This window comes from Drosophila busckii, chromosome 3R (assembly GCF_011750605.1).
Source record: "Drosophila busckii strain San Diego stock center, stock number 13000-0081.31 chromosome 3R, ASM1175060v1, whole genome shotgun sequence".
Taxonomy (NCBI): domain Eukaryota; kingdom Metazoa; phylum Arthropoda; class Insecta; order Diptera; family Drosophilidae; genus Drosophila; species Drosophila busckii.
In genome coordinates, this window is record NC_046607.1 from 21,396,345 (window position 1) to 21,415,139 (window position 18,795).

At 43.4% G+C, this 18,795-nt stretch overlaps 2 protein-coding genes across 5 annotated transcripts; both read left to right on the forward strand.

Annotated features, from left to right (window-relative positions):
- Positions 1 to 381: 381 nt before the first annotated feature.
- Positions 382 to 15,533, forward strand: LOC108603984 (putative epidermal cell surface receptor). 3 transcript variants are annotated; one of them, XM_017993211.1, is made up of 9 exons: positions 382 to 510; positions 7,615 to 8,822; positions 10,876 to 11,137; positions 11,311 to 11,961; positions 12,034 to 12,288; positions 12,744 to 13,691; positions 13,970 to 14,995; positions 15,172 to 15,399; positions 15,456 to 15,533. In XM_017993211.1, the coding sequence occupies exons 1-9, from the start codon at positions 450 to 452 to the stop codon at positions 15,461 to 15,463; spliced, it is 4,647 nt and encodes a 1,548-aa protein (XP_017848700.1). In that variant the 5' UTR covers positions 382 to 449; the 3' UTR covers positions 15,464 to 15,533. The 3 variants fall into 3 exon arrangements, with proteins under 3 accessions (XP_017848700.1, XP_017848702.1, XP_017848701.1); XM_017993213.1 differs by lacking the exon at positions 12,744 to 13,691; XM_017993212.1 differs by lacking the exons at positions 11,311 to 11,961; positions 12,034 to 12,288.
- Positions 15,534 to 16,312: 779 nt separating this feature from the next.
- LOC108601909 (transmembrane protein 135) lies at positions 16,313 to 18,510 on the forward strand. 2 transcript variants are annotated; one of them, XM_017989886.1, is made up of 5 exons: positions 16,313 to 16,409; positions 16,664 to 17,602; positions 17,660 to 17,800; positions 17,858 to 18,024; positions 18,090 to 18,510. In XM_017989886.1, the coding sequence occupies exons 2-5, from the start codon at positions 16,673 to 16,675 to the stop codon at positions 18,238 to 18,240; spliced, it is 1,389 nt and encodes a 462-aa protein (XP_017845375.1). In that variant the 5' UTR covers positions 16,313 to 16,409; positions 16,664 to 16,672; the 3' UTR covers positions 18,241 to 18,510. The 2 variants fall into 2 exon arrangements, with proteins under 2 accessions (XP_017845375.1, XP_017845376.1); XM_017989887.1 differs by lacking the exon at positions 16,313 to 16,409 and adding an exon at positions 16,426 to 16,514.
- The last annotated feature ends 285 nt before the right edge of the window (positions 18,511 to 18,795 follow it).

Sequence of the window (18,795 nt, forward strand, 5' to 3'; positions counted from 1 at the left end):
TACATAACAAGTGCAAATCATAAATACATAAAAACATAATGCAAGCGGTTGCAAGAAGAAGAAGAGCAGCAGTGGCGTGCCAATGGAGTAGACTGCTTGTGGCCAGTCTCTGCGGATTATTGCTGCTTGGCATTCAAATTGAGCGCGCAGCGTCTGCGCCTGCAGGCGAGGATGCTGCAGCAGCAGCAGCAGCAGAGATGCTTACAACAACTGCAATGCCAGCAATGGATACAACAACACCAACGGCAACCGAAGCTGCTGCTGCTGCTGCAGAGTCTACAGCAACTACAACAACAACAACAAGCACAACAGCTGCCAGCATAACAACAACAACAAGCGAAGCAGCAGCAACAACAATTGCCGTAGAACAAAGCAGCAGCGAGCCAACAACAACAACAACTACAACAACTGCAGCAGCAGCAGCAGAAACAGCCGCAACAACTGCAACCATGTTGGATAGTTCAACGACTTTGGGCAGCAGCAACAACAAATTGAACGCAAGCGATGCTGGTGAGTTACAAAAGCCATGGCACGAAAATTATAGTTACTTGTGTAAGGCAGACGTCGCCAAGGCGCATCTCGAACGCTTTTCAGACACTTTAATCTGCTCCCCAGACCCATAATCAAATTTCGTTCTTTGAGCCACACCAATTAACGCCACGCCACAGCCACAGCTACACAACTGACTGCCGCCCTTTGCGATAGTCGAAAAAGCATTTCTAGGTAATTACCAACGTTTTCCTATAACGCTTAAATGGAGCGCAGCGCTTTTTTTTGGGGATTAATCATGTATAGAATGCTGTTTGGCATTTCCTCTTGAATTACTTTGTTAATTATGCGCTACTTCAAAGTGAAATTTCTGTTTGTAATGAAAGCTTTTTATGTGTGACTACTGAGGCATGCCACACAACAATTAATATAAACATGCTAAAAAATTGTCTTTGAATTTCCATTTACATTTGCCAATGCGTAGAAAAGTTGTTGCCATAACTAGTTTAGCTGCTTTCATTTACATAAACTTTGATTCTAAGTTTAGAGCTGCACAAAAGTGAAAGACAGCCGCAGCACTTCATTAGCCAATCGAAACTTTGGTACAATCGACGTTCGAATTGGGTTAACAGTTTAATTGTTTGTTGTAACGTTTGCTTTTATAATTAGTTTACCTGTAATTTGAGTTTTAATGTCAGCTGCTCATCAAACGTGTCACGTTGCTGGCGATAGACATCAGCAGCGTTAATAAAACTCTATTTATAACATGCTGAGCTTTTAGCCAACGAAACGATTTAGACCACACAAAGCGTTCGCTAGACAATGAACTGTTTGAGGTTGAAGGCAGCAGGTTGGGTGTCTAGTCCTTCAACTAATTGTGTGTGTGTCATAAGCAATTTGTTTTTCTAGGTGCCACCTTATGAACCTACACTTTTAATTTTTGGACAACGACAATTAAAAAGACGTGTAGTAAATTAGTTATAAAACATAAATCATTCAAATGCCGCAAACGCCTCCACGCAACTCTTTTGGAGTTCAACCCTCGTGCTTAATGAATCAAATGCCAAGACAAAGATTGTTTAAAGATTGCAAGATTACTTGACTAACTTGGCGTCAGGTGGGCGACAATTTAACTGCCAATATATAAACGTAGATATCGTAATATATAGTCAAACCTGTTTGTTTTATTGTCGCAGTAGAATCTACATATATTAATTATAGCCAAGCGCCGTTATAGTTACTAACTCATGCCAATTGTTAATATTGACCTTTTATCACTCGCTAATGTGTTGGAAAATTGCAGTGCTTGTTGTTGTTGAATGTGCATAAATCATTTATGTAAATTGGCTGTGGTTCGCTGTTTTGGCCAACTGTAAATTGGGCGCTAATTGTTGGCCTTGCCTTGGTTCAAAATTCAATGCTATGAAATCCTATTAAGCAGTTCCATTGCCTGCACTTGTACAAAGGTCTCGCTATCTCTCTCGCTCCTTGCACAATTTTAACAATAAAAGCACATCACGAAATATTCAATATCAATTCAAAATGGCAAGTAACGACCTCAATTACGTCTGCGCACTCATCAGCAGTTTGTTGGTTTGTTTTTCGGCAACTTTCTGCAACGAAAACAATAAACTGTGTATAAATTATGATTATATGTCTTTATAATTTCAAATTATTGCATATTTAATGCACGATATCGTGATATTTAAATTCGGCTCGCAAGGAGACAATAAAACTAAATTAAAATTGTTAAACATAAAAACTTATGCAAAGAACTTGAAACAATATTCAATTTTCGCACGGCCGCATAGAATAAAAACACAATAGAGAATATTTTTAAGCTTCTCGCTTAAGTCTTTTGTTTACCAGCAACAGCATGACGACGGTAGCGTTAATATATGAGCAATATGCATACTCAACATTTGTTTATCGTTGAGAAATTCTGCAGAAACCGCAGGTCACAAGTTTGTGCCCTAAGTCATTTGTGCTCAAGGATAAAAACAAAAGTTTTTGCGTGTGTATTTCTCAGCTGGGTGTGGCAGTGCGTGCAAATATTTAGCTATGTTGCTATTTTCAACTGTTTCTCTTTTCTTCTAATATGTATTTTGCTTGTAGTTTACCTTTCGCTAAGGGGTTCATGCTCGATTAGCTGGCAGCGTGCGTTGTAATGAACCGATAAGTAAAAGTAGCTTAAGACTTTTCAACAACAACACACACACACACACACACATAGCTAACGCAACAACAAAATGTTGTTAATTGCAGCTTGTTTGTTACTCCAGTGTATATGACACTTGGGCGAACGCATACAAGTGCGAATGCCATGGCCTGAGGCTGAGTTTTGAGCTTTGAAGCGCGTGAAAGTGTAGACAGTGTCTGCAGCTAACAATTAACATTTTGCCCATAAATATGACAGCATGGATTTTCGAACTGTGGTGTCAATACATAAAATATAAAATTAAGAAAGAGACACATGCCCAAGCCGACACCATTAACAGTGGGCTTTGAACCCTGTGTGGGATTTTTCCGATAGAGAGACAAGCTGGCTTTCTCCTAAACTGGAAATTTATTGCCTGCATCGAATCATATTAAAGAACCAACTGGTTGGCCACTTGACAACGCATGCCAGGTGAAAAGCTAAGCAACTAGGCAAGTTATTTGTGTCAGGGGCGCAATAACAAGAACAGCAAAATACGAAAAGAATGAAGTAGCAACCAATTAATGAACGAGCTAATTAAAACTTGTATTTGCGCTTGCTCTGCGAGATTTATGCATTGGTTAATTGCATCAATGCAGCGCATGCACTTAGCAATATATATGCAACACCCACTGTATTGCATTAGGTAATGCCATATTTTTTATTGCTGAGAAAAAAAGTAGCGCCTTGCCATAAATAATTAATGCACTTTAGTTGCAACATAACATAATTGTGTGTGTGTGTGGCTTGTCTTATGTTTATGCAATTAACTGTGTCATTGAACGGTGCATAGAATGTTAACAGGAAGCTTTAAATACATAAGATGCAGCAACGCATCAAATTGTGCATTAACTGCAGCTTAAATTCAACTTGAACTATTTCAAATGCTTTACATGCCGTTTGCCTATTAAAGTTTTAAATCTAAAAGCACTCAAAGCCAGCTTGTGCCATTCTACTGGCCTTCACACTAAGGCAAACGCACATATTAGACACACACACACAGACAGCCTCTTTGTCTGTAGCTCTAAATTGAATTGCAATTCGATTTCATGGCCGAGCCGAGCAGCGCATTCACTTGTTTACTCAAAAGTCTGTTGTCATTGCTTGGAGTTATAGATACAGCTATAGATACAGCTAGAGCTGCGAAATAACAGCTAACAATTGTACAATGGCTAAGTGGCTTTTATGTTTAGTCATATTTGCTTGCAATTAACTGCCAGAGGTCTTTGTCTTCTTCAAACGTGTTTTGCTTTCAGCCAACATCTCTGCCCGAATTCCACATCAAGTTGCATTTTTCATTCGTCTGAACTTTCGTAGCTGAAAAGGTCAAATGGGGGGAAATTATTTTGTTTTATGGTCGCTCGGTCGGTCAGCTATTTTCCTATTTTCCTGCATTCCTAATGTCAGAGAAAATGCCTGCGCTCCCACCCTCGCTCCCTCTTACTTCTCTTCTACTCTATTGTCCAAGCACATTTAGATAGAAAGGCAGATAAAATGCAACAAAAATAGTTGCTTAACGTCAAGTGAATTCTCTCGTAAGTACTTGACCCAAATGCCAACGCTTATACGCTTAGCATCAACTATAAAAATGAGAAATGAAACAATTAAAACAAGCTGCGAGTTTTGAGTCTTGCTCCAGTTTCCAGGCAGCAGTTTTAACTTTATTTATGCATGCAGCGACCTTCACTCTAATTTCACACTTTGATTCATAAATTAACATACTACAAATGGAAAACAGGCAGTTGAATTTTTTATACAAACAATATATTAAATGAATTTAATTATTAATCACCATTAATAAACCGCAAAAAATATAAACAAATGTGTGTGTGTTGAGCTTTCCAAGTGCAATACCAATTGCGTAAGCGCCCGCATATATATTTGTTTAAAATTTTAAAAAGTTTTGTTCAATTCAAACTAAAACCGGATCAGCGGAGTGGGCAAATCCAATTGGTTTTTGTTTTTGTATTTCATTTTGTGTCTCGCTTTGTGGCTACGTGACAAAGCATTAGCGCACAACCGTTACATTGCCCAAAATCCAAAAATATAAATTGTATGCATATAGTTAATGTTGTTGACACTTTTTGCGCACTTTACAACGCTTGACCGTTGGCCAAGGCTCAGCATAGAGTGAGCTTAATTACGAGTGGGCAGCACATAACTTGCTTCCGGTGCTGCGAGGGCTATTAAGCAAGTTGTGCCAGTTTGAAAGCCTAAGCGCTGCACTCAGATCAAAGCATAATTATTATAATGCATGAAGCTGACAGCTGTTTACAGTCTGTACCGTTTAATGGTGGACTACTGTAATGCCAGCGCGCTTGTCTTATTCAACAGTAAAGACATCCGGTTAGCATGCAACTTGTGGCAGCTTGCGGCATTGTGGCAGCTTGTCAATTCTAAGCACATCGTTTGTAGAACTCTTATAGGGTTAACCGCGGCGCTGTCTGTTTGCTTAGAGCCGCGCTACGTGCGGCGACTTCAAGCAACCGCCAATGAGTTGAGCCAACGTTTTGCATTTCTGCATAAGTTGCTGTTGTTGTTGCTTTGCTGTGGGCGTACACACACACACACACACGTACACATAGCATAATCAAGCTGCTGATTGTTTAAGTGTTTGTTGCATATCATAAACGAGTCCAAGACCAAAATGCCTTTTGACATGCGCAGCAAACAAGTCAACTCAAGTCAAGTTCGTTGCCTGAGTCTTTTGTCTGCAAACTAAAAACTTAACTTGGCTAACGGTGCATAGGCAATGAGACCACCAAAAGCGCTCATATGTGCATATCTAGGCAGGCAGCTTTAAAATTGAAGCTGCAGCAAAACGCAAAACGCTTAACGAGTGTCAGTGAAAAATGAAAATCAATGACAGTAAAAGACAAATTGTGTGCCAAGCAAAAACGGACAAAACAAAGGAGCAGCTAGCAAAAAGAAGCGTACAACAACAACAGCAACAAGTATTATAAACAGCTAAGCGTGACAGCAACAATAGCAACAACAAGTTGAAGCTGCAGGCAGGCAGCATAAACAACTGAAAACTCAAGGTTTAAGTCACTAACCCTAGCTCAAGTTCTGCGCCCTGCGCTCTCCCACCAAAAACACAAAACCCAAAGCGTTCTTAGTAAGAGCAACAATAAAAGCAATGTCTGCAAACTAAAACATAAAACACACACACACACACACATACACGGCAACAGGCAGACAGACAGGCAAACAAAAGAAAGAGAGAAAGAGTGAGAGCGAGCGCGAGAGGGCGTTGGTGCAGTCAGACTGGGGGGACTGGCGACTGGGAGCTGTGTCTGGCCTAACGAAGCGAGCTAAGCTCTTCTACATTTTAACGCTAAATTGGCGTCCGTTGCAAGGGGCCTTTTGACTTGACTGTGGCTGCCACAGCATAGCCAAAGGTGGAGTTTTATTATTTTGCTTTGCTAGTTTTTTGTTTTTTATTGGAGCGACGACAACTGCGTCGGAGCTGTTGCTTGGTCTCGTTGCCGCCTTTATGCTTATTACCACGCATGCGTGTCCAGAGACAGACTCATAGTGCTCCGTCTGCACACACACACACATACATGGCTGCAAGTACACTTAGCTATGTCGCCCCCATGGGGCAGCACATTTGCAGCGCTCGTCAAGCTTTGACTTGCGGGTGTTTTTGCTGCTACAACTTGAAGTTGAAGTTCTTTTGCTCTCCGTTTTATTACCATGAAGCAGTGAAGGGTTCAGAGCCACAGCCATTTTCAGGAAGTTTAAAGAATAAGCATATTTTTTCTTATTAGTGCTTTATGCTCAACATTTCAATACACATTTCATTCACTGCTGAAACCTTTTGAAAAGCTAATTGAGCGCCAGTCTGTGATGACTTGTAAAAATGTTATACACGTTCGTTTATAATTATTATTTTTTACTGCTAGCTTACACTATTATTTTACAATCTAAAATGCTGCTTAAGTTAAGCCGCAATTATGATTAACGAATTAGGCTTTAATTTAAAGCGTCCACTGTGCGGGGCACTAAGTCAAGTGTGCGGCATTTATTGTTGTTGCTGGGAACCAGTTGCTGCCTCACTAAAATCATCATTTATTTTTGACATGAGCTTTGCGCCCCGAAACTATGCCCAAATATCAATGTAATTATATAAGCGCGAAGGAACGTAGAAACAACAGCAAAGAAACATAAAAAGAACAACAGCAACAAAAGCTCTAAGCACAACAACTTGCATCTTTCCCAAGGCGAGAAGCTCAAAGAGAACCCAAAACAAAAAAAAAAAAACGAAAAGAAATACTTTGCAGAAAGATGTGGCTGACTGATATTATTATTTTTTCTTGGGCTTGTTCCGCGACTGTTCCAAGAATGGCTGATGATTCAGCCAGCCAGCGAAAGACGCAATCGCAGCTTAATGAATACTTTGCTGATTTTGAAGAATTGATGCTGTGTACAGGCAGCAACTGAAATTACGTTTACGTTTCAATGATGGCGTTGCGAATGTTGCTACCAATGATGATGAGACGCGTGAGATATTTCCAATACAGCCAGCTCAGTCAGATGCCATAACCTACAGATGCTTCAGTTTCCGCTAGCCTTGCGTATGGCATTCTTTACCGTAAATGTGGGACAGCTTATCGAATCGATCGATGGCTTAAAGTTTATTTACCCCAGCAGAAAGTTGTGTAAGCAGAATGGCAAACGCTTTGGCTAGTGCTAATTGATTTCTAAAATGTGACGAATTGGCATTCGACAAAGAGAGCGGTCTGCACGCTTATGTAAAGTATTGCAAATATTTTTATGATGAGCTTGAACTAATTTAGCAGCTCCCTTCACCCAACCTTTCAATAAATTTAGCATGTATTATCAGTTAAAACTTTGATTGCATAAGCAATCATTTTAAACCTATTTAAATGCAATAATAAAATTGTTTTGTTTGCTTATTGCAGAGAGCTCAACGGCGACTGTTGTAATGATCAGCAAGGAGGAGACTACAGTGCGCTCTACAAGTATTGAACCCATTACCTCCACGGAGCCAACGACAACACCGCGTGTTGAGGCTGTTCAGCATGCAGAGCTGGATCAGACGCATATACAACATATACCTCTAAAGGATGAGCACGCAGAGACTGATGCAGTCGCCACAACTGAGAGCCAAATGCAGCAGGAGCAGCATGAACAGCAGCATGAGCTCTTGATCAATCAGATTTCCAATGAGAGCGAAGATGATGCCAAGGATTTGAATAATTTCCGACATCCGGCAACGCTCATAACTGCCAGCGATAGTGAGGAGAACGAGCCCCGCCCCGTTGAGAATGAAAGTGACAGCGAGCAGCGAACAGTCGCTGCGTCAACAGCAGCAGCAACAACAACAACCACAAGCAGCACAACTGAAAAGGCAGCAACAAGTGAATCAGAAGATCCCTATCATGTGCATATACTGTCCGAGAATCATGATCGCCTGGCCGAGCACGAAGATTATCAAATGCTGTCAAGCAGCACTGAGGAGGGCGAGTCAGCGACAACAGCAACAACAACAGCAGCAGCTACATCAACAGCAGCAACAACAACAAGCACAAGCGAGTCGATTGCTGGCATTGTTGTCAGCATGGAGCACAAGGCGACTGCACAGCCGGCAACTGAGACGACAACAACATCGCGAGCACGCGCCATGCATATGAATGAGCACGAAGAGCAGCCAATGTTGGTGGCAGAGCAAGAGGCAGAAGCAGAGGCAACCACAATGAGTAGTGCGCAGCCAGAAGAGCCGAGCGACGCAGTGATTAACATTGTTGAAGGACAACATGCGCACCCAGCGCTGGATACTACAACAACCACAACAACAACAACCACCAGCGAATCGCCATTTGTTGCGTTTGCCGGCGAGGGTCGCTCCGCGGGCGACGATAGCGATGCGGAGCTGATCTTCCAGCATAATAATGCCACCATGCATGAATCGTTAATGGACCTAAGCGACGTCAGCATGGATGAGGATCGCACTGAGCTGCCAGCCACATCAACAACCACTACTTCAACTACTACTGCAGCTACAACAACAACAGCGCAAGCGGAAACGGAAGTGCCGAAAATCGTAGAAATTACAGCCAGCGGCGATACAATGCACCGCGAATGTCTGGCCAACAACAAGAACTATAAGGTGCGTATACTTAATATGGCAAGCAACTTTAAATTTATAAACTTATTTCACTTTGCAACAACGCCTGCAACTTCCTGGCGGCGCAGCCAAGCTCCAGCTCCAGTTTGCCTTGTCGTCACTTGATTGCATAATGTGCAACAAGTTTGGGCAACTCATAAAAAAGCGAACAACGCAAACCGGTCAACAAGAGCAACATTTTGCCGCAGCTGCAGCAGTTGCCGTTTGGCACAAAATTCATTTTTTGGTGCACATTTCGCTGATTGCCTTTTATGCGGTTTACCTTTTTGTTATTTTGTTTTGTGCCAAAGCAGCAATTATGCAAATATTTGCGCGCCTTTTAAATTCCAACAAATTGCTGGGCTGTGTGATTGATGCTGCAACAGTTGCTGTTGTCGTTGTTACTCTCCAAAGTTCTTTCCACAGCAAACTGCATATTGTTAACATTGTTGTCGGCACTCGACGAGCTTAAATGCTGCTCGCGCTTTTATCTTTAAACTAATTAACAGCTGCGTGTAATTTACATAAATTGTTGCACACGCTTCTCTTTTGGCGTCTGTCCAAGTGTGACGTGTTCATCAAACGTTGCACTCAGCACTGCCGCGCCCACTTAAGCTGCAGCTCTACTAACCAATTGATAGTCCATTGCTTTGCTTAAACTGTTTGCTTAGCCCAATGATAGGGTATGCGCTGCTGCTATAAACTCTGCCGCCTTAATTCAATTTAGTTATTAATTTTTCTTTAAGCTCGTTCAACAGTTGTTTTCATAATCGTGTTGGCTCGATATGAAATAATTGTTGCTTTCACTTTTAATGAATTGTTGTAATGCTCAGACTCGTTCATTCGTTTGTCCGATCGATCGAGCGGACACGTGCAACATGCCAGCCGCATGCCACAAATGCTTTTTTAAAGTGCGCCACCAGCAAATATCTCAACAATCGCGCACACTTTATTGAACAACAAGCCGAAGCGAAGCAATTTTAGCCAACTTGAATGTAGTTTAATGTGCCACAATGGGCAGGGCACGCCTCAAAAACAAATAGCTATAGTTTCATGAGTTTTGGCGGCGTTTTGAGTTCTCAAGCATGCGCGTTAAAGCGTTGAATACCAACGGACGCCTCTACGCTCATTAAAATGCGTAAGCAGCTTTAAAAACAAAAGAGTCTGGCAACGAACTAGCCGCGTGTGGGTGGCACTTTGACATATTTGGTTATTGGTGCAGCTCAGCCAATCCAGCTGACTGCAAAACAGGAAATGCCTGCCGTTAATCTTGTCTGCAAGCCTTTCAAACACTTGATTGATGATTTGTCTACAAAATTGACGCAATTTGCTCGCTCACGCTCCCCTCGTCTCCATCGCGCTTTCACGTCATAATTTTTAGCAAATGCCATTACTCAAACTGGCACAGCGCCAGCGTCAAACGGCGTCTATTGTCATTACTTGTCAATTGTAGCAGCAGTTCTTAGCATTAGAAACTGTGCCTGGCAATTGCCATTTGTATTCGCAGTCGGCGAAAGCTAAGATAAAGCTAAGGCCACTGCATAACTGGAACTGCAAATAATGACAACTAATGAGGAATAATGAGTAGTATTTATTTAATACAAAATTGGGGTTTATTGTGTAGTTCTTTTTATTTATTTACAAATCAAAATCTAAACTTAGTTAACTTAATAGTGCATTGAAAAAGTCTCTCTCTCCTACATAAATTGGCTTTAATTCGATTGTGTGTATTTGACAATGTACGTCAGCATCTTCTCTGGGCGTCTGCAGTGGTCCAACTAGAGCCCTGGGTTGTTAGGATCCATCTGCGCTTGCTCAATAGTACTAGGCGCAGCTTTTTTGGTTCGCTTTGGCAGCATTTATTCATTTTGAAGAAGATTCAGGGCTGTCAAATTATGCACTCAAACGATTAGTTATCGATATATCCGTATTAATAAAATCGCCGCCATTTGTAAAGAAAAACTTACAAGTGAGATTAAAACAGATAAAGGACTTAGATTTAGTTAATATAATTAGACGAGCTTTATTTAATCAGTTCCCGTTTCTATTTTGGCAGCATGGCGAGAGCATGGAACGCGACTGCGATGAGCGTTGCACCTGCAATCGCGGCGAATGGATCTGTGAGCCGCGTTGCAAGGGCGCTACTTATCCGCGTGGCAGCCAGCGCAGCATGGCTAATCCGCATTGCCACGAGCGTCTGGTGGAGGAGGATGAGTGCTGCCGCACAATGGTCTGTGACGAGCCATTGTTGGAGCCCAGCGTTTCGACGACCAATATGGAAGCATCGCCAGCACCTGTCTACGAGCAGGAGGAAGGAGGTGAGTGCAGAGAAAGCGACTTTTGCTCTAGCTTCGCTTTGTAGTTAGTTCATGCTTTAACGCTGTGTTTTCTATGCATTCCATAAACATCATCATGCGTGCATTCCACACACACAAACACACATACATACACACATATACGCCTATATACAACTGCATACGCATATGGTTAGGGAGCACGCCAAGGCCGCGCAGCGACTGCTCCTACAAGGATAATGTGTACAAGTTCCGCGAACGCTTGGAAATTGGCTGCGAGCAGATTTGCCATTGCGACGAGGGAGGCATCATGAATTGCCGCCCACGCTGCCCAGAGCGCAATCATACGCGCGCCGACAAGTGTGTGTATGTGAAGGATCCCAAGGATGTCTGCTGCCAGCTGGAACTGTGCGATGTTACGCTGGATGACCACGAGCAGCAGCAACCACCGACGCCAACACTGCATGCCGGCAATAGCATTGGTGAGGAACATGAGCAGGAGCGCAGCTTTGGCTCGACGGAGCAGGCTCGCGCTGCTGGCGGCGCCACGGCCACTTGTGAGCACAAGGGTGTGCAATATGAGCTGGGACAGCAGTTCCGCGATGGCTGTGAGCAGCTGTGCATTTGCAATGAGCAGGGCTTACATTGTGCCAAGGTAGAGTGTCCCTCCAACTTTGGTCTGGACGTGCTCAATCCACACTGCATACGCTGGGAGCCAGTGCCGGCGGACTTTAAGGCCGTAGCGCCACATTGCTGTCCAGAGAGTATGCGCTGCGTGGATAACGGCACTTGCAGCTACCAGGGCATGGAGTTCGACAACTGGGCGCCCATACCGGCCAATATAACAGGTAAGCTAGCGCTGCCACATGCCACGCAACTCATGTCCGCTCATGCTTAAACATTTTCTCATTCTCATCAAGGTTGCGAGAAGCATTGCTACTGTGAGAACGGCAAGGTTGAGTGTCGTCCCGCCTGTCCGCCAGTATTGGCTTTGCCACCAGCGGACTTGCCTTGCCATCCAGCGCAGGCGCGTCTATTGCCCATACCCGAAGACGAGTGCTGCAAGCACTGGACCTGTGCACCGCTAGCGCCCAAGCTGGGTGGTGGCCAGCAGGAGCACGAGCAGGACCAACAGCAAACATTACCAACCCAAGCGTCCACGCCCACACCCAATGGTAAACAAGGCGCAAGCGTACATTCATATATTTTATTTCTAATCGGTTTTGCATGCTGGGCAATTTACCGTTGGCATTTCAAACTCAATCAACGCATGTTGTCAAGTTGGCGTCTGGAACTTGGAGTTGTAATGCCAACGTTTTGATTATGTAAATCCAAAGCATTCATCCAAATTTATGCAGCCAAAACATGTTCATCTCTCTCGCTCATTCACTGGCTCTCTTTCTTGCATGTTCTCATCGCATTATTTATTTTTGGGTTTTTTTTTATTCTAAATTCAAATTTCATTTATTTGCGCTTTGCCTGTTTGCTTTGCATTCTTTATAATCTGCGCTATTGTTTTATATTTTTTGCCTTTTTATTTCTTTTTATAATCTTACGCTCATACAAACTGAAATTCACGCTATGCATTTGTAAATAATCCAAATACCATTCAACATGCAACCGATAACAGAGACAACAGTGCCACAAGCCAAGCCCATAGAGCTTGACTATGAAAAGAAGCCCACGTTGAGTGCCTTCTATCCGACTCTGGATGGCAAGCCGCCCAAAGCGAGCGCTGGCATCTTTGAGAAGCACGACAAGGCACATAAGAAAGCACACCAGCAGCAGCAGCATCAACACCAACACCAGCAGCAGCAACAAAAGCAGCAGCAACAACAACAGAATGATATTAAATACGATGTGCATGAGGAACAGCAAGAGGATGTGGTTAACAATGGAGCAGCCCTGTTGCCAGCTGGTGGCTTTGTGCCATTGCAGCTAGGTGGTCACTACAACGACTACCACCAACAACAGCAGCAGCATCAGCAGCAACACCAGCATCAGCAACATTTGGGTCCCTATGGCTTTTACAATCCTGTCAAGCCTGCCTATGACGCCTACAATCCTTACGAGCCATACGAAATCAATCCCAATGGCATACCGCAAGGTAAACCGCCACCAGTGCCTACTAGTCAATCGGATCTGTTCAATATACTGGGCGCAGAGCAGCCCGGACATCAGCACACTGCTCAAAAGGAAAACATCAATCCCAATCCAAACTCTCAGCTGCAAATCGATCAGATACTGCAGCATCTGCAGCAAAGTGTGCCCGGCGGAGCAGCACAACAGCATCAACATCAGCAACAGCAACATGCTCCACCACCACATGGCATTGCCATTGTTGATGGCCAACCTGTAGCCTACGAAAGCTATCCGTTAATACCAGGCCACCCATTGCATCATTCACAGCAGCAGCAGCAGCAACAACAACAGCAACAGCCCAACATACCGTCAAGCTCTAGCACTAGCTCCGGCCTCTCCACACAGGCCAGCGAACATAGTCTGCATCATAGTCAGGGTCAAGCTCCAAGCCAGATGCTGAGCTTGGATAAGCGACCAACGCCAGCGCAGCAAGCAGGTTCAAAATACGTTTTAACTTTTCTAGTCACAAGCTTTTCCTTAGTTTAGTCTCTTTCTATCTTTCTGTCTCTGTCCCTCATGCCGTTGTGCGGACAAGTGAAAAACAACGACACACAGGACTTTACTGTACTAACACACACACACACACATACACATCCATAGGCCGTCATCTCACATTAACTTAACGCTTCTTAGAAATTAATTAACTCTAACCTTGAGTCGGGTGGTGCTAGATGAACTTTAATTATACTCACAGCTCTCCCATTTGCTTCTTAGGCTTCAGCAATCTGCAGCCCGACATTGAGGTCCACACACTGGAGGCCATTGATCCGCGCACCATACGCATTGTGTTCACTGTACCGCAGGTCTATGTTAATCTTCACGGCCGCGTCGAGCTGCGCTATACAAACGGACCCAGCAACGATTCGTCCAACTGGGAGCAGCAGATATTTGCGCCGCCCGAAGATCTGATTGCCACCTCGCAAATGGAATTCGATCTGCCCGGACTCGAGCCGAATTCGCTGTACAAGGTGAAAATAACGCTGATACTGCGTGATCTCAATTCACAGCCCACGAGCAGCGTGTTTACGGTTAAGATGCCAGCGGAGCGCACCATAACGCCGCCGCCGCAAATCTCGGACTACAGGCCGGACTTCCAGGATATATTCAAGACCGTGGAGGATCCGGAGCTGAATGTGAGCGAGACCAATGCCACCTGGCTGCAGCTGACGTGGAAGAAACTGGCCGACGAACAGCTGGATGTGGTGGATGGCATGCAGCTGCGCTACAAGGAGCTAACTGGCATGATCTACTCGTCCTCGCCGCTCATCCATCGCACACTCACCAGCTACACCATACAGAATCTGCAGCCAGATACGGGCTACGAGATTGGTCTCTACTATATTCCATTTGCCGGACATGGCGCTGAGCTGCGTGCTGGACACATGATCAAGGTGCGCACAGCGCCAAAGGTCGATGTTTATGGCTTTGATGTGACGGTGAATGTGACCAAGGTGAAGACACAGAGCGTGGAAATCTCCTGGAATGGCGTGCCCTATCCGGAGGACAAGTTCGTGCACATCTATCGTGCTATTTACCAGAGCGATGCTGGCAAGGAGGACTCGAGCGTCTTCAAGGTGGCCAAACGGGACAGCACCACAGGAACGCTCATTATGGACCTCAAACCTGGCACTAAGTATCGCCTCTGGCTGGAAATGTATCTGACCAATGGCAACACGAAGAAGAGCAATGTGGTCAACTTCATAACCAAACCAGGTGGCCCAGCGGCGCCAGGCAAAACAGGTACGCTCAACAGTTATTAATATTCAATTTATTTTATTGCCAACTTGATGTTTATACAATTTCAAGTCTTGCAAGTGTTTAAATGGATATATAAAAGCTTTAAGAATCTTGGTAAACTCAAGATATGTCCAAGCGTTGTTTAGTATAACAAAAACTAATACTTATTTACCTTTTAGGTAAACTGCTTACGGCGGGAATGACAGATCAACCAACTGGTGACTATTACGGTCCTCTCGTGGTGGTTTCTGTAATTGCTGCGCTGGCTATCATGTCCACGCTGGCGTTGCTGCTGATCATTACCAGGCGGCGAGTGCATCAAACGGCTTCCATTACCCCACCCCGCAAGAGCGATGCAGCCTACGACAATCCCTCGTATAAAGTAGAAATACAGCAAGAGACCATGAGTAAGTCCGTCAATCTGCAATTTTATTCAACGAAAGCTAACCAAATATATTTACAGATCTGTAACGGCCCACACTGCTGGGCAACTCTCCCACACTAGCTTAGAACTCTAAAGGTTCTTGTAAATACTTCAAAAGACAAAAACAAATAACTCCAACTCAGTGTCAGTAGAATGAAGAAAAGAAAGAAAGAATACCCGGCGCCGGATTATGCAAATATCCACACCTAGGATAACTAGGTCGCCATGTTGTGCGTAGTGCTTAAGAAATAATTGCATCAAAAATCTAAGGAACTATCTAAAGAAAGTAATAAGCGTTAAACAATTGTAACTTGTGTATATAGAGTACAGTACTAGATGCGAAACTGAAACTAGAAGTTTACAATTTGTAGCCGAGCTGAGCGTATAAAATGTTTCTTCTAGCGATTTCTAAATGCATAGTTAGTTTAACTTGTAAATTTTAGCTTTACATATATTACATATATCGTAATTTAAGAACGAACAACAGGAGTTCTTCACGAAACAAAAGTCCATAAATATTTAAATTAGCTTGTAAAACGTACAGAGATATGCATACCTATGAATAATAAAGAAAATATTACAATTTTATACAACTTGCATTTCTACTCTGTTGTCTACAATCAATCAAAAATAAAGCCTCAAAAGTAACATCATACTTTTAGTACACGATTTCGCTGCAGGAGAACTTAACATTTTGGCGAGTTCAGGCGCTGTTAATGTTGACGTGGCGCCATCTAGCGGCAATCTGCATGAAACTGCTTGTGAGGTGAATATCAAATATTCAAGTTTCGATAGCTATCGACGGTCCTCCACCTCTAGGTCGCACTTGCTTTTTAGATGATATGTGGTAATTCCGTTAGTTTGTTTTGATTTTAATGTTTTTGTTGACAAATTTATATTTTAAGAATCATAATCTCAGCTTGCTTTGGAACACACGAATTTTATTATTTTTAAGTTTTCACTTGGAAATATATAGTATTCTTATCACTTAGTGTAAGTATCATTGAAACTAATTGTGTATCGCACAATGGACATTGGCCTTTGTGACCCGTAGATAATTTGTTGTACACAACTAAATCGGTTATTTGTATATATTATGTGTGTAAATCTGTTTTGCTTTGACTAAAGTGCAATCCGATCAAATGTTGAACAAAGAATTCGATAAGATTAAGTGTCAAACTTTGGTCATACGCGAACCGAACCGATCTAATGCGTTTAAGATAACTAATGTTTCATAATTATTGCAGCAAACTACAATGACAGTCCAAAGCAAGTTGATTGATCCGCTGTGCATCACGTGCAAAGATTTCCAGCATCCCTGGACTGACAAGTGTGTAAATGCCACAGCTGGCATTTTATTATCCGCGACTCCGTATTGTCTACGCGTCTACACAATCGTCTATGCATTTTCGCTGCTCATGCGCCACCGCGTGCCAACGCTGGGAGACTTAAGACGCACCATACTGGGCATTATACAATCCACAGCATTTCTGGTGACCAATGCGTATACGTTTATCTTGTACAACTGTCTGCTACGCAATTTACTGGGACGCTATTACTTTGGAACTGTTGCATTTATACCGTCATTCCTGTCCTCACTGACGGCCATTATTGTTGAGCGTCCAGCACGTCGTCCCCTACTTGCCACCTATGTCGCCAATGTGGGTACAGAAGCGCTCTGGCGCATGGCCGAGTCACGCAACTGGGTGCGTTCAATACCACATGGTCAAACGCTTATCTTCGCCGGCAGTATTGCAACATTGCTTTATATGTACCGCACGTCAGCGCCAAAAGATTCCATCTTCAACATTCTACGCATCTTTGTGGGCAAAGAGGAGGCTGGCCCCATAGCAGAACCAGAGCCCTTAGAGGCCGGTCAGCAGCCAGCACCAGCGCGACGTCGACCATCGGTTTGCTTCTCCTCCGTCTCGGACTGGGTGCGCGTCTATAGCAATCTTATACGTGCCAAGCATACGAGCTGCCGTCACCAGCAAAGCTGTGCCGCCTACGCTGTGCTGGGTGGCCTGCGTCCTTTTGTTGGCGGCGTCGCGTTGCAAGTGGCACTCAAGCTAGTGATGAACATCAAGAAGGTGGCCAGCGGCAAGATGCAATGGGAGAAGCACATCTTCAACAAAAACACACTGCAGCTGGGCATATTCATGGGCAGTTTTTCATTTCTATACAAGGTAACAGCAAGAACACAAACAAAAGTGTTGAGCTTAATTGTGTTTTTATTGTTGCAGTCGGTGTCATGCCTGTTGCGTCACAGTTTCAATCGCGATCAGGCCTTCTATGCCATTCCAGCTGGTCTGGTGGCGTCGCTAGCCTTCACCAAATATCCGGACAACACAGTTGCTCTGTATGTGATGTGGAAAGCCTTGCAGGTGAGTTGATAACACACAGTTACACACTTGTTTGTTATTTATTGCTTGCATTTACAGATACTTGGTACTATGGGCCAAGAGCGCGGAATATTGCCCCACGTTCCACACTTTACGCTTTATCTGTACGCATTCTTTACGGCCGTGCTCTTTCACGCTGGCGTCATGGAATCACAATCACTACGACCGAACTATTTCAAGTTCTTGCAGGCCATATCAGGCGAAAGGCAAGTCTCGATTCACAATTCAATGAAAATTACACTTTTCACTGACATTTTTCTTAACGTTGCAGGCTCAGCAAGTTTAACTTGAGCGCCTTTGATGTATTTGGCCTGAACACTCAACAGCAAGCTCACGAGATGGTAAAGAGCTTAAATATTGTGGATAAATCGTCGCTGCCAGCATTTTCTTTTGCCTCACGCGGCTTCGAACGGCTCAAGTAATACTAAAATGTGCCTGAAAACTAAGAGAGAACCCAACCCATCAGTCTAAGCACTATAAGTGCGCATATCCGTAACACTAGAAACAGCTAACATAGTACACAATTATCGTTGTGTGCGTGTGCATGTATATATGTATGTATTCTTATATGTAAGTAGAGTATCAGCCGTTGATGTTGGCATATGGGGACTAATTGATAATTGAGAAATATTTTTGCTAACAATAAAAACACTGTGCAACAAATGTGCGTAACGCTATTAGCTTGCAGTCTTTTACAATTATAAACAAAAGCGATAAGACGCCCACATGGCATTGTATTATTATCTTGATAAGTTACAATGAATGAAACCTTAGACAATAATTTGTTTGTTGTTTATCTTGAAAAGAATTTCAACCAATATGCATTTATACAATAGTTCTTAATCCATTCAAATGTGATAATTTGTAGCTAAGTGTTAACAATTTAGCCGCAATATAATTAATTCGATATGCCCTGCCCTGACTAAGGCGGAGAGCTGCTGCTTTTGGGACTCTTACGATAAGAATTCGAATGAACA